General features: G+C 47.4%; 1 protein-coding gene across 4 annotated transcripts in view; it reads right to left on the bottom strand.

The window, feature by feature from the left end:
* Positions 1-14,098, bottom strand: part of EPB41L4B (erythrocyte membrane protein band 4.1 like 4B) — a gene marked incomplete at both ends in the record, with an annotated part of 145,129 nt that overhangs the window by 57,438 nt on the left and 73,593 nt on the right. For 3 of the 4 annotated variants that reach the window (XM_080940135.1, XM_080940134.1, XM_080940136.1), the window contains 2 exons: positions 9,839-9,903; positions 13,442-13,475. In XM_080940135.1, the coding sequence (XP_080796261.1) occupies positions 9,839-9,903; positions 13,442-13,475 (99 nt within the window). Of the gene's footprint in view, positions 1-6,769; positions 8,267-9,838; positions 9,904-13,441; positions 13,476-14,098 lie in introns of those variants that run through there. The other variant, XM_080940137.1, reaches the window with a different exon arrangement.

Genomic DNA, 14,098 nt, shown 5'->3' with positions numbered 1-14,098 from the left:
TGTGTGTGCACATGCATGTCTGCAAATGCACGTGTGCATGTGCTAGCTGGAGCATGTACCACCATGCTGGCCTCTTCTATATAAGTCTGGGAACCCAAACGTGGGTCTTTACGTGTACCTGGCAAACAACTTTGCAACTGCTCTTGATTAAAGAGCATGAAAGAAGAACAGATGATTCAGAGGATCACAGAAAATCAAGACACAAGTTCAAGGCCAGCCTAAGCTTGGGGAGTTTGAGGCTATCATTGGCTGTACAGTAAGACTAAACCTCAAAATAAGTAAAAAAACAAACAAACAAACAAACAAACAAAAAAAAACCAGTGAACTAGTCACAACCTCACTCACTGAGAAATACAATAAAGACAGACATCCTGGCTTTATCCACTGGACTGACAAAAATGGTTGAAAGCCAGCAACGGCTCTGTGAGCATGCTTCCCTCTGGTGTCACACCTGTGTGTAGAGGGTACAAACACATGACATCTTAGGGGGAAGAGCGTCATAAAAGTGCTCAAATTATAATGCACACACCTTTTGGCACAGCAAGTCTACTCCCTGGGGATTCATCCTGTAGAGTTCATTTGTTCAAGTGCACACACCGAATGCCTAGCATGCAACTATCGTCGGCAGTCGATGCAGCCTGTGTGTCTACCAGTGCTGACTGGCTAAGTAAACACACGTAAGACCGGCCGGAGACTGACAAGAGATTCTGCTCAGAAAGCCGAGGAAGAAGAAGTCACTTGAATGTTCTGTGTGTCTTTGTGCTATGCACGGATGTAACACGGCGCCTGTGTGGAGGTTAGAGGACAATCTTGGGTCAGTTTACACCTTCTGCCTTGAGAAGGGGTCACATTCGTTTCTGTGGCATACAAAAGGTTAGTCAGTACGCTTCTGTGGATCCCCCATCTCTGCCTCCCACCTTGACTTAGGAATACAGGAATTACGTATGTATGCTACTGAATTTGGCTTTTTATGGCTCTGAGGAGCAAAACTGAAGTCCTTAGCATTTTTATCCACTGAACCATCACCCTAATCACTAAGTTTTTCCCAAACATTGTGTATTTGACTGTTTAAAAAAAAAATAGCACAATGGTTCTCTTTATTACCAAGTTTGTGTGTGTGTATATGTGTGTGTGTGAATGCTGTATGTACAAGTGTGTGAAAGCCAGAGGTCAATGTTGGGTGTCTGCCTCAGTTGCTCTCCACCTTTTTGTGTCTTTCACTGACCCTGGAGCTCACTGATAACAGCCAGGCTGGCTGGACAGTGACTGTTCCAGAATCCTCCTCCTCCCACCCCCAGCACTTGGTTACAGACAGATCCCACTGAGCTCTGCTTTACATGGGTACACAGGATCCTACCGCAACTTTACCAACTGAACCATCTCCTCAGCTCCCTTATGTCTCTGTTCAGTATACCAGCAGGGCAAAACTCTGTCTTGTCTGAGACAAAACCCCCAAACTACATAACTTGGGAACTACACAGATACTTTAAATGCCAACTTTTCAAGAGCTCACCTACCCCCTTACCCTTTGTCAACTTTGCCACTGACAACAGCATTGTTGGCAAACACTGTGCCTGGCTGTTATCTCCCAGGACTTGCAGACAGAAATATCAATTCTATTTCCCCTTTTATCCCTACTCAAAAGATCCCCATGGTATTTCTGGCTGTTTCAAAGTGAGGTGTCCTTCTGCATCGTGAACTGTCTTTCATTTTATCTTTCCTCTATAACCAGGCATCCCTCTCTGTTGCTAAACTTAGAACACACAGCTTCCCCTTTGGCCCAAGAGACACACCATTTCTTCTGCTAGACACTATCTTTGTTCTTTTTCTGTTCACATGGACCGCCAAAGTGTTCCTGTTCAAAACCCACTGAAAAATGCAAGCAGACAGCTTTAGACACTGTGCACAACACCTTGATGAAATATTATTTGTGTGTGCTGTGTGTGTGGGCGAAGATATCAGAGGTGTTATAAATGTATGCTTGCGAGTGTTGAGGCCAAAGGTAAAGAGCAGAAGCCATCTATTGTATCCTGACCTTGTTTCTGGAGACATGCTTTCTCTCTGAACTTGAGCTCACCAGTTCAACTGGCTGTACAATGAGCCACAAATATCTGTCTCTGCCCTGCCCCCACCCCAGGACTGCTACAGATTTGCACCACATCCAGCTTTCTACAAACAAGGTGTATTATATTGGTAAACTGTCCTGTGTCATTTGAGGTCACTAACTAAAGCTAGTTCTGGAAATAAGGCGCCCCCTCCCATCCCAGACCTGAACGTGTTTGTCTTAAAGTGTCCTCTGAGGCACCTTGTCAAGGAATGGGCTGCACGTCCCTTGACTCTGTAACAGGGAGCAAAGAGAACAGCAAAAACCTCCCAAGAGTAAAGACACGGTGTCCTTGAGAAAAGCTAGAAGACAAATTACGTCCAAAAGATGTTACTATTCTTGGTCCCATGATATAAAAGATGCCTACCGTGGAAAAAGAGAAGCCAGGAGTTGTGCGGTAGGGAGTTCACCAAGGGGAAGCTCCATCAGCAGCCCAGCTGTCTGAATTTCCCTAAGCATCCTCATGATACTACCTGGATCTGGAGGTGATGACTGCCAGCTGGCTGCCTTAGGTGGCTTCCCCAGTTGGTTTGTATTAAATGTTTGTATGCCCTTGGTGTGATACTTTTCTGCTGTTTGTTCTTTCCTGGAAGCCTCACTGGAGGACACAATTAGGATTTCCAGCTGCTTGTCTCAGGGAGGCTTCCCCAGTCAGTTCTGCTGGGTGGTGTAGCCCCAGAGTTTTTATTTCACCCCCTTTGTTGTTTCTACCTTTCGGTCACTTGTTACTTATTGTTTCCCTTTTCAGTGCTGCCTGCCCAATAAACTCACTCACTTGAAATGCAAAGAATGGCAGGCCATGAACATGGGTGGGCACCATCCAACCAAACCGGGGTCAAGCTTGGGAAACAGCACTTTACTGACTCAGCCATCTCCCCAGAACCGATTTGAGACCCTTAACAAAATATTGTATTTCTTTTTGGAATGAGGAAAATCAGACAAATTGGAAAAATTGGCAAAGGTTGCATGGCTGGTGGCAAAGCTGAGGTTCAGAGCATGTGACTCCAAAGTTCCCACATTTTACCTCTCCAGAGCCCTGTAAGCCCATGTCCCCAGGACAACCAGAACGTCACACTGTGGGTCTCTAGTTTGTCCTGCATGCCCTGTCAAGTTTCTATGATCTTGCACCTGTTTCCAAAAATGGGCTTTCATTCTAAGATGGGTCCTCAGATAGGTGTGGTCACCCTTGTCTAGTGGTTGGGTATCAGCAGGACCCAGGAGACTCTGGAGGAGGGAAGAACAATGACCAGGAAATGGTCTGACAGATGGTGGTGGTGAAATTAAAGCTACAACACACATAACCAGGCAGATTCAGCTACTTTCTGAAGTGCTTAGGATTCTACCCAGATCCTTGACCTAATTAGACAAGTGCTCAACTAAAGATACACATCCCAGGGACCCACTCACTTACTCTTTAGCATTATGTCTACTTGCATTTAAAATATATATTCTCCCTTTGCCACTAACATAAGTTAAAGTTGAACCGCCAAACCAAGAGAAGCTTCCATCCCCCACACCTCACTGCCACCCCTTCCCCAGTTCACCCTGGTGATGGCTGTGCTGCATGTCTTTAATCCCAGCACCAGGAAGCAGAGGCAGGTGGATCTCTATGAGTTTGAAGCTAGCCTGGTCTACATGGAGTTCCAGGACAGTTTATGTAGAAAAAGTCTTATCTTTAAATTGAAAAAAAAAATCTTACCAGCAACTATTTAAATAGAGCCCAGCATTTTAAGTTTTGTTTTGGTAAGCACGTTTTAATGCCATGTCAGCGCAGGTACCCATGGAGACCAGAACCAGGCACTGGATCCTTTGGAACTGGTGTGTTACAGGCCGTTGGAAGCTGCTCAAGGTAGGTGCTGGGAACCAAATCTGGGTTCTCTGAAAAGCAGCAAGAATTCTTAACCGCTGGGCCATCTCTGTAGGCCACTCAACACTTGTGAATAAACTGTCTGAACTATTGCTTGGTTCCTGGTTTGAGAAGTAGGCCTGTTTGCAGAATTATTGATTTCCTCTGGCCTAGGCTCAGCTGAGTGCCAGTTTGTTTGCCCTTTAGACACCCCAGGGGCTCCTTAAAATGTGCCAGTTTTCCTTAACAACAGCAGGCTTTTCTCTGTCTGAGACCCACCCCAGACCCCATGGTCTGTGCCCGCTCACTGCCTCCTGGTAGGAGATGTAGAAGCCAGTCATCCTGGGCCAATTTATGGTATTTACCTGAGCACTTGGGAAACTTGGCCAGTCAGGGAATTGACTTAGAGCTTGGTTTGAGGACTATTGATCTGAAAAGATCAATATGGCTGCCCAGAGAGTTCTCTGATGAACTCAGATTTTAAAGAACTGGGTAAAAGCTGCAAAGTCAAGGGTTTTGTGTTATCTGTCGCGTCCCAAGCTGGACCCAGAAGGCTGGAGTCACTCACCTGGAGGGACATCGGAGGGTTTTAACAGGCAAAAGAATCAGAAGGGACCCCCCCCCCCCCAGCCCTGTCCTCACTCCACCTTTGCTACTAGAGAGGCATCTTCTGTGGGAAGCACACAAGACAGTTCTGAATGCAGGATAGAACCAAGCGGCAGACTTCCAAGACCCCTGTAACGAGCACGAGCTACAGCGGCTCACTGTTAGATGATCCGAGGGTCCAGGGAGCCGGGAAGAATACTTATATGGAGAATGAGCTGAGCTAAGGAGATGGAGATGGACTACGGGAGCAGATTGGGATGAGGGGTGGAGGGTTACAGTGGTCCTGGTTATAGATAGACTCATAGCCGCGGGTGGGTGACAGGGCTGGTAGTGAGAGGAAAGGGATGACTGTGTGGTGCCACCAGGCTTCTGCCTAGAAACGCCGCTCTCTGGTCAGCTGCTAGACCGCAATGTGGTGAACTGCACTACAGCCTAACAGTGTCACCGAGATGTGCATCAACAGGGTGAGGACAGCCATGAGGCACGCGATCCCAAAGGCTGGCACTTACCTGCTGTATAACAGTAGGTACTGCTTGCCTGAAACCCACCAGTAAAACACGCTATCACCCACCTTTCAGAGTGGCCAGGAAGATGAAGCGACACACGTGAAGCGCGGAATTGTCTATTAACCCCTCTGTGTGACTGTAGTTCACTATCCACCTAATGGGGTTTCTGGTCCGTTGCCCTGCTCACTGTTACACCAATGCTCCAAATGAGACACGCTGGATAATGTGCACACGATCAAGTTGGATCCATGAATGACATGGTGGCCCACGTACTACTCAAAATGTGATGCTTTAGACTGAATGTGGTACCTCAGAACCTTCCAGACCAGCCTGTTACCTGGTTAGAAATTCCCTTTCAAATGAACCCATTCTCTGAGCAGACATCCATTGAGCACCTGCTATCCGTCAGGCGCCGGGAACAAAGGCAAAGCTTATATTAAGGAGTCTAAGGCTCCAAGACAAGATGAACAAAAGAGGCTGTTTCAATACAAAGTTTTGAGTACAATGTTCCCGTGTCTGGGGGCGGAAGGGGAGGCAGTGGTAGAACACAGAACACAGAAATTAACCCAATTTGCAGAGGTGGGGACTGTCAAGAGAGTCCCCAGAGAAGATGACGTCTGAGCAGAGGCTCAGAGGCTAAGCAGAAGTTGGGAGTGACAGGATTCTAGGTGGAAGGAACAGCATTTGCGAGGTACAGTTATGAGGTGTGACGGGAACAGTTTGCTGTTACAGCTTCAACAGACAGCAGAGGTGTCGGGATGGACTACGCTAAAGCGAAGAGACAGAGGCACAGTGCCCAGCCCTGCCCGGAATGACACTTCAGATATGGCTGCAGAAAGACAAGGACAAGCTTGGCAAGGGCTGTGGCGATCAGAGAGCACAGCTCTGAGATAGAGACATTCCTGTAAGACAGTGTTGGGAGAAATCACGAAGGAAGCAAAGTGGAGCAGACAGTGTGCAGGGGGGTTGTAGCTGATATCCGTACATGCTCTCACCCTCAGCAAGAGGGAACTCGGGAGGGAAGGGAAGCTGTGCATTCTGGGAATGGTGGTCAGAGATAAATCTGACTTCTGGTCACGTGGAGTTTGACCCCTGAGCAGCACCGATACCCAACAGGAACAGAAAAGCAAGGCTGCAAGAACAGTCGCTAAGCAGTAGGTAAAGGTCACCGAGACGAAGAACAGAAAGCAGCCACGCCACAGCCAGAATGCCCCGTCAGCAGCTAACCAAATCCACTCAGCAGCAGCCGAAGCAGAAGGCTTTTACTGAGGGCACGGAATCATCTTTAAGAGGCCACAGACATAGCCAGGAAGAGGTAAAGCAACCAAGAGAACGTGTACCCTTGACCTTAGGACTGTTACCTGAAACACTCAGGTTCCTCTCTGCTCTGCTTACGCCTGGAGACAGGAGTGCACCAGGGAAATCACCCCAGTCACTACACCTACAGGAGCCTCAGTGAAGGATGGTTTTTGTCCCAACCACATAACCGAAAGTTCACCTTTGGATAGCTGGAGTCAACTATACCACGAGTGGGGGGTTTCTATGCAGAAGAATCAATGAAATGGAGTCCAAAAAACAAAAACAAACAAACTAACACCCCCCCAAAAAAAATCCAAAGGTAGGAATGATCTTTATTACCGGGAGACATATTGTAAAAAATGTTATCAATAACTGAAGAGAGCCAGAACACGTTTATTCCGATGCTGCACACACACCGGGGATCAGAACACCTGCTGAAACGAACACACCCGTAAACACGAATCTTGTGGGGAATTTTCAGGTAGGTGGCCTACTCTTCTGTGTAAGTGTGTAGATGACTGATCCTAGAGACTTTCACAGAACTAAAAAAAACAGATTTTAGCAAGAGAAGATGTTATTAACACATGCCCAAGGGCTTAAAAGGACCAAATTATAATCACATATATCAAAGTGACATAAAATTAACTGACTGCACAGAAACACAAACACATCCTGGGACTGCATGTTAAGACATAAAGGGGTTAGAGGCACTACTTGAATTGGGGTAAATAAATACTTAGGTACAAGTTTCACCCTAAAAGACAACATGTTGCTTTGGGGTCCTACAGAAGGAAGGGGCCATAAGCACCCCTCTGTGCAACACAATGCTTTGGCCCGACCTGCAGAAGCCTGGCAGGCTCTCCTGTGCGCCCCCACTTCATCTCGACTGCATGCTGCTGTTCAAGGGAGTCAAGTCTAAGATGGGATCCAGCCTCTACTCTGACAGCAGTCACAGTGGTGTCTTCTGAAATCACACAGGTTAGCAGCACCAACCACTGAGGCATTACAAATCATCTTTATGTTAGAGAAGTAAACTCTAGCGAAACTCGCTAAGTAGCTGGTGATCGGCATCAAGGCTCAATTCCACACTGGCCAACCCTCTTAAAGATGGAAAACTCCAAGCCTCCCTGTATTGATGGAAAACCTAGTGAGTAATCTTTATTGAACTTCTGTTACAGAAGGGGTATTATAGTTGCCCTTACGGGGAATTAGTCTGGATTCATGTTCCCGGCCCAAATGATAGGTCACAGAATAGAAAGAACCTTGGAGCTCACTTAGCCCAGCCCATTATTTCAGGGAGGAAATGAAACCAAAGAAAGGGGAATGATCTAGCTAAAGTCACACAGCAAGGGATGCTGGTTCATCTTCATTCCTACAACAGTATTATGTGCTAAGCTATTTTCCCAAGCTTTTGGTTTTGTCCGTTTGCTTTATGTGGTCCCCACTGGTTAAATGACAAAACCATCAGGTAAGTAGCATGATGACAGAGATTTTTACTTCAGTTTTAAAATCAGCATATCGAAACGATTCCTGAGCCTTTAGCTACCTTCATTATTGAGAATGCAGTCCACAGTAAATCATGGTTACCTATGGGAGTTATCTTCAAATGTTTACACAGACACTAGAGGCACTAATGAACGACACTTGTACAAAAACATCTACGTGATGCCAGGAAGCTTCTCGGGGAATGCAATGGCACCAAGATGGTGACCGGAAGAGGCTTCAGTCTCTCAGAGTGCGGTCATGAGTTTGTCCCGGTACGTGACACTGTACGCCCCTCCTAAGTTCCTCTGGTTCTGGTCGTGCACATAGTCAAAGTGGCTGTCATCTCCACTGGCTGAGGCCTTCCAGTGTGGCCTGTCATCCTGAAAAGATGGCTTGTTTTGTTTGCAGATGGAATGGTTACTGGGAGAATGGAAGACAATTCAGAAATGAGCGACGTCAAGCATGTACACACAAAGGAAACGAGGATGGGGGGGAGGAGCGAGTGGGATGCCTGACACACAAGTGGCCTGGTGACTTCAGAAGGTTGGAAAACCCCAGGGTGATCGTCTACCGGCTTCGAAGCTGATAGAAGCCGTTTCTGGCAAAGTAAGGGGTGTTCAGTGGTCAGATCAGTCTAGAGAAAACTAGGTGAGGGGATGCCCCCGTCAATCCGGTATGCCTGGGTTCCACTACAGAAGGTCTGGCATGGGGCTGAGTCATGGTTCTCAGAGGGCACTAAATCCTGGCATCAGCATGGCCATCAGGGAACCTGCTGCCTGCAGGTGAAGAGTAGGTGAGGGACTGCCACAGAGGAAAACACGTAACACAACAGGCAACACTGGGGATGAAATCTGGTTAAACCATGGCAACAAGATGACACCTCTTCTGAGCCCCATGAGTACGTGTCATGTCTGAAAAACAAACTACCTCTGTCTGAGCCACACTAAGATTTAGAATTATCACTCCACTCACCTAATCTGCCCTGAAATGCTACATGAATATCGAAGTGTTAATACTGGAAGACTACACTGCTGTGTCACATGATCCCCGCCCCCAAGCACACAAGCTTTTGCCTAACTTGCTCAAGCCACATTTGTTTCTCCTCCTCCTTCTCAGAAGCAAAGGCTCGGATCCTCCTCGGTACAGCCTGAAGTCCCCAACTATGCTTCTAAAATAGCTGGACACATAAATGCCAATCAAGACTCATAAAAAATGCAAATCTTAAGGACACATCTTCTCCCCAGGGGTGATGCTGACTCCAGATAGCCTGGCAGGTGCCAGGTCACTCTTAGGGCAGTGGCAGGGACACTGACATCCCTCTAGCCAAATCCTACTTATTTCAAATTGAGTTTCACTGGAATATAGTCATGTGTTCTCATGCAAATCTTCACTGCTTGTTATCTTCAGACAATAACCACAGAGCTGAAAATAGAGGCTCTCCTTTGCTGAACATTGTCACCAAAGAAAACAATGCCCTCATTCCTAAGAGGTAAAAATCCTTAAAAAAAAGAAAGGAAGGAAGGAAGAAAGAAAAAAGGAAAGAAGGAAGAAAAAAGAAAGAAAGGAAGGAAGAAAGGAAGGAAGAAAAAAGAAAGGGAGGAAGAAAGGAAGGAAGGAAGGAAGGAAGGAAGGAAAAAAGAAAGAAAGGAAGGAAGGAAGGGGGGAGGGAGGGAGTGAGGAAGGAAGGAAGGAAGGAAGGAAGAAAGACCCATAATTGCCACACTTTAGTCACATTCCAAGAACATAAATTCTTAGAATAAGAAAATCTTGGAAATCTTAAGCAATAATCTCTGACATAAAACCAAACCAAAATATTTGTGGTTAGAATTGAAAGGGGGGAAAAAACCTGTTACTTCACAGACTGGTCACTTGCTTCCTTTGCTGTGAAAAACAACTGTTCCTGTCACCCTGAGGAGTTGTTCCTTCGGAGTAAGGCCTTTCAGGTGACAGGAAAACTTCCCAAAGCAGGATTCCATAAGCTCGCAAACTCACCTGACATTTGGAGAGTGAGGACGCCACCGGGGCTGGCTGGGGTGGACATTAGGATGGTACTGAGGCTGGAAAGGAAACACCAAACCTGATTACTCCGTGACCTTTGGATTTCAATGGTCTTCTCCTTGTTTGCTTTCTCCTGCAATGGCACCCACCTCAGAAGCTGAGGGGGCTGTGAACAGGAAGCTGTAACCGAGCTCTGGAGGGGGAGGGGCAGCTGGACCTTTCCCAGGATGATCTTGTTTCTTCACTAACAAAGGCTGGGGAGTGGGGGCTGGAACCTCATGTTTGGGTCACCAAATACTATCCACAGAGAAGAGGCTGGGGGGTGAGGTGCCACAGCTGACCCAAGGGAGTCTATCCAGCATGCCCTGGCCAGACAACACTCCTCTCACAAAGAAGATGGGGTGAGTGGCTTCTCTCTTCTGAAGCCACATCTGTTGTTTTTGAGATGATGACAGACATGTGTGCGTGACAGCCTAGTTACAGCTTGGCACACACACAGGGCTGGAAGGACAGGGTAGTGAAAGAAATAGTGTTATATGTGCACGAACAGTAAAATCATCAGGAGAACCTGTTATTTTGATGAGGCTGAAGAGACAGGCGGACTGAAGGAAGGAGGGTGGGAAGCTGTTCCCCAAAGATGAAAATTAGATGGACCTAGTAGGGTAGCTGATTGTCATTCCACTTCTTACCTGCAGAGGGCAGCACCCTGGACACTGTCAGAAGCCATGGGGTGTTTTAAGGCTCAACTCCCTATGGGGTAAAATTTGTTTCCCCTGACCTGAAAGTCACTTCAATTGTGCCACCATTAATCTTCTAATTATTTCTTTCCTTCCTCCTCTTTGCCCCTGCTGCTGTGGTTAATAAGCAGTGGCCTGCTTTCTGTTACAAAAATTCTCAGCAATTCGTTCATCCAGTTTCCATGGCCCCGAAAGGCTCTCAAGCTGCCTATTCGGCATTCCAGAGGCCTTTCTTTCCTCCTTCAAAGCGCTTGTCAGCAAGCCGAGGCTGCACCCTCAGAGGACATGGTGCAGAGGGTGGAATCTGTAGGGGGACATCTGCAGGAGGACCTCAGTCCTGACCTGGTGCCACCTCCTCTTTGTCTCTTTTGGGGATCCCCAAATATGGTAGTCAGCCCAAAGTCAGTCATTCCCAGGCCCCACACGCCAAGGCTCCAACAAGAGAGAAGACTAGCCTGCAGCCGGGCACGCCAGTCTTTTCTGCTTTTAAACACACCCAGATGCACCAGAGAGAGGGGTAGAAACGTCATCTGCAGACTTGGGGGTGGGGGGAGGAGATTCCAGAACCTCCCTTGGTATATCTCCTACTAAACTCGGTCCTCTGTCCACAGTGAGGAATGTGTGTGTGTCTCTGCTTGTCACAATAACAGAAAAGAGATGCCAAGTTTACTGAAAATTCGGGGACAATAAACAACTGTCCCACCTCAAATGACAGGTGTCCTCATTGAGAACCAGACTATCTACCCTCGACAGCTGGCCGACTCTGCGGCTCCAAGATGGAACAAGGCTCCTGTGCCATCCCCTTCCTAACAACCGTTCATGGAATCACGATACGTCCAGTCCACTTATATCCAAATTCTGGTTGACAACGCAGGGCTGCTAATACTGACCAAGTACAAGGGGCTCCTGGCAACACTGTGGGGAGATCTATGTCTAGAGTACCGGCAGATCTGCCATGAACAAGCATGTTCTGTCTGGATGTTCACATGGAGCACAATGTAAGGGGAGGCAGAAGAGGGCGGGGTCATGGCAGGTGGGGCTGTTTTGCTTTATTTTCATTCTCTGTCCTCCAAGGGCTGCTCACCCATCAACAGCTCCTTTCCCTACAATGCTCCAGTCACACCAGCTCTCCCTGAACAGAAAGCAGTCTGTGAAGAAGACCCTGAGGAAAACGAGAGGGGAAAATGATATTCCTTCCATCAAGCTCACAGAAGTTCTTTAGAAACAACCTGGAACCTCCTAAGGTGGCAACCAACGGCAACCTGGTCATCTACGGAAATGACAGGCCAGGGAACGAAGTTTAACACTGAAACCAATTATGGGACAGTACTATGATTTTGTGACATTCACCGGCAGACACAACCAGGACAAGGTTTCACACATTTGAGGTTGGTCAACAATGTGGTGCTGTTCGAGGTGACTGGGTCTTCAGCGGTCTTCAGAGGGATCGTGGTGTACTGGGCCCCCCATCTCACAATGTGATCTCTCCCTTCACACACTCATATGCCACAAATCCCTTACCAGAGCTGAGCCAGGGTCAGCTACTCTTGAACCACCAGAGCTACGAATTAAGTGAACTTATTTTACTTTACAAAGTAGATGTTACTGAGTATTTTGTCACAGCAGTGGGGGTGGAATAAGGGAATGATATTAGACTGCAAGTTAGGAGTCACCTTTAAGCACAAACAAAGGAACATCTGGGAAGCAAGGCACATAACATTCACCCAGAAGGATCTCTGAAGTCTACGATGCCAAATTCCTACTCAAGTGTGTTAGGATAAGGTGGCATTCTATTAATGCTAGCCACACGGTTTTAACACAAAAAGCTGAATCCCATCAGAACTGGGAACTTCCAACTTAAAAAGAAAATGAGGAGGGGGAGGGGTTACCAATGTGGAAGACACTGTAGCAGGCAGAGGTCCAGAAGGGGAAAGTGGCCCTAACAGGAACCTAAGGACAACTACTCTACAACTGCTGGGAGCTGAACACAGGGCTGGTGACAGCAGTGGGGACAGATGTAGGGAGTCAGGGCTGGCTGTGGAAGGCCAGAGAGGGGCTGGCCTACTACAGTGTAGACTATGGAGGGCTTCAGCAGTGGTGGGTGGGTAGGTGGAAGGCACAGACCCTGGTTGGTACCGCCTTGAAGGAACACAACACGGCATGGAAACAGAATGCCATGGGCCTGGCGTTTGACAAAATGGGCTCTAGAGATAGATGATGCCTCCTCTGGTGTGAGTGGGCATAAAAGGGGGCCCGAAGAAGGACCAACAAAAACAACCACAAAAACAAAACAAAACCACCTCTGGGCAGGGTGGCCTGCGCCCTTTAATCCTAGCACTTAAGAGGCAGAGGCAGGTGGATCTCTGTGAGTTAAAGACTAGAACTCACGAGTCTACACAGTGAGTTCCACAGAGCCAGATCCTGTCCCAGACAAACCTTCTTTCCTGCCGGGTTTCTCAGGACTTTTGCACCCCACCAGGCCCAGTCGTGCCCAAGAAGGCAAATGAAGGAAGAAGTGGAGTCTACCAAATACTTGACCAAAATCTCCCCGTGGATGCTTGTGCTCACTGGGACCACAGCACACTTTCACAAAGGCATGCACTTGAATGTTGCTAAGAGGTTTCGCCTGACCAACCAGAAACATAATAACTCCATGTCCCTGGCACTCGCAGGGTAACAAGATTAAAAACAGGCACTTCAGATGACTGGGAGGGAGCAAGGGTCTGGACAGAAGGATTTGTCTTTTGAGAGTTTTGTGGAAAACAACAGGAAGAATAAACCAAGCATATATTGTTCCTAAATATTGTTTGTCACACCAAATTCAGAAGCTTTACGAAACATCTCAAACATGGCATCTCACCTGGTAGCTATGGACTTCAGGATTTGTTTTTGAGCTAAAAAAGGAAAAAAAAAAAGACATTATTTTAAAAGTAAGGAGGCACAGCTTGATTTGACAGCTACAGCAAACTCTAAAGGCTTCTTACTCCATCAGGAAATCGGCATACCATTTCCGTTCCGGGTTATACATAAGTGTACAACCAAGGAAACCACAAATGCCAACTTTCACTCCCCACTTTAAGGCTCATCAGCGTAAACACCCCTGTAATATGCCAAAGTGCAGCCGTGACACATGAGGGGTTCCACTGCAGATGTGAACCAAGGAGCTTCCGCTCCTATCGCGAGCTGTGCCTGGCACTGCCCCAGAGGATGCAGCTTCTCGAAGCTGGGGGGAGAGGTACCAGCTTCAAGACACATACCACAAACACTGTGGTAGGGCTCACACACGGCCCCATGCACATAATGACCCTGCTGCTGCTCTGGGCACTGGTGTTGCACGTTTGTGCATCCAAGCCACGCCTCTATCCTGTTATTATTTAAACAGAATGATGGCAAACATAATGTTTCCAACCACCTCAATTCACAGACACAGAAACGGTTGCCTAAGAAAGACTGAGAAAACTTACTAAGGATCACTGGCCAGTCAGCGGCTGAGCCAGGGTTGATTCAACATCTGCTC

The sequence above is a fragment of the Micromys minutus genome (assembly GCF_963924665.1).
Source record: "Micromys minutus genome assembly, chromosome: 28".
Classification (NCBI taxonomy): Eukaryota; Metazoa; Chordata; class Mammalia; order Rodentia; family Muridae; genus Micromys; species Micromys minutus.
The sequence above is the reverse complement of the archived record's forward strand: the minus strand, read 5'-3'. Positions and strand labels throughout refer to the sequence as shown.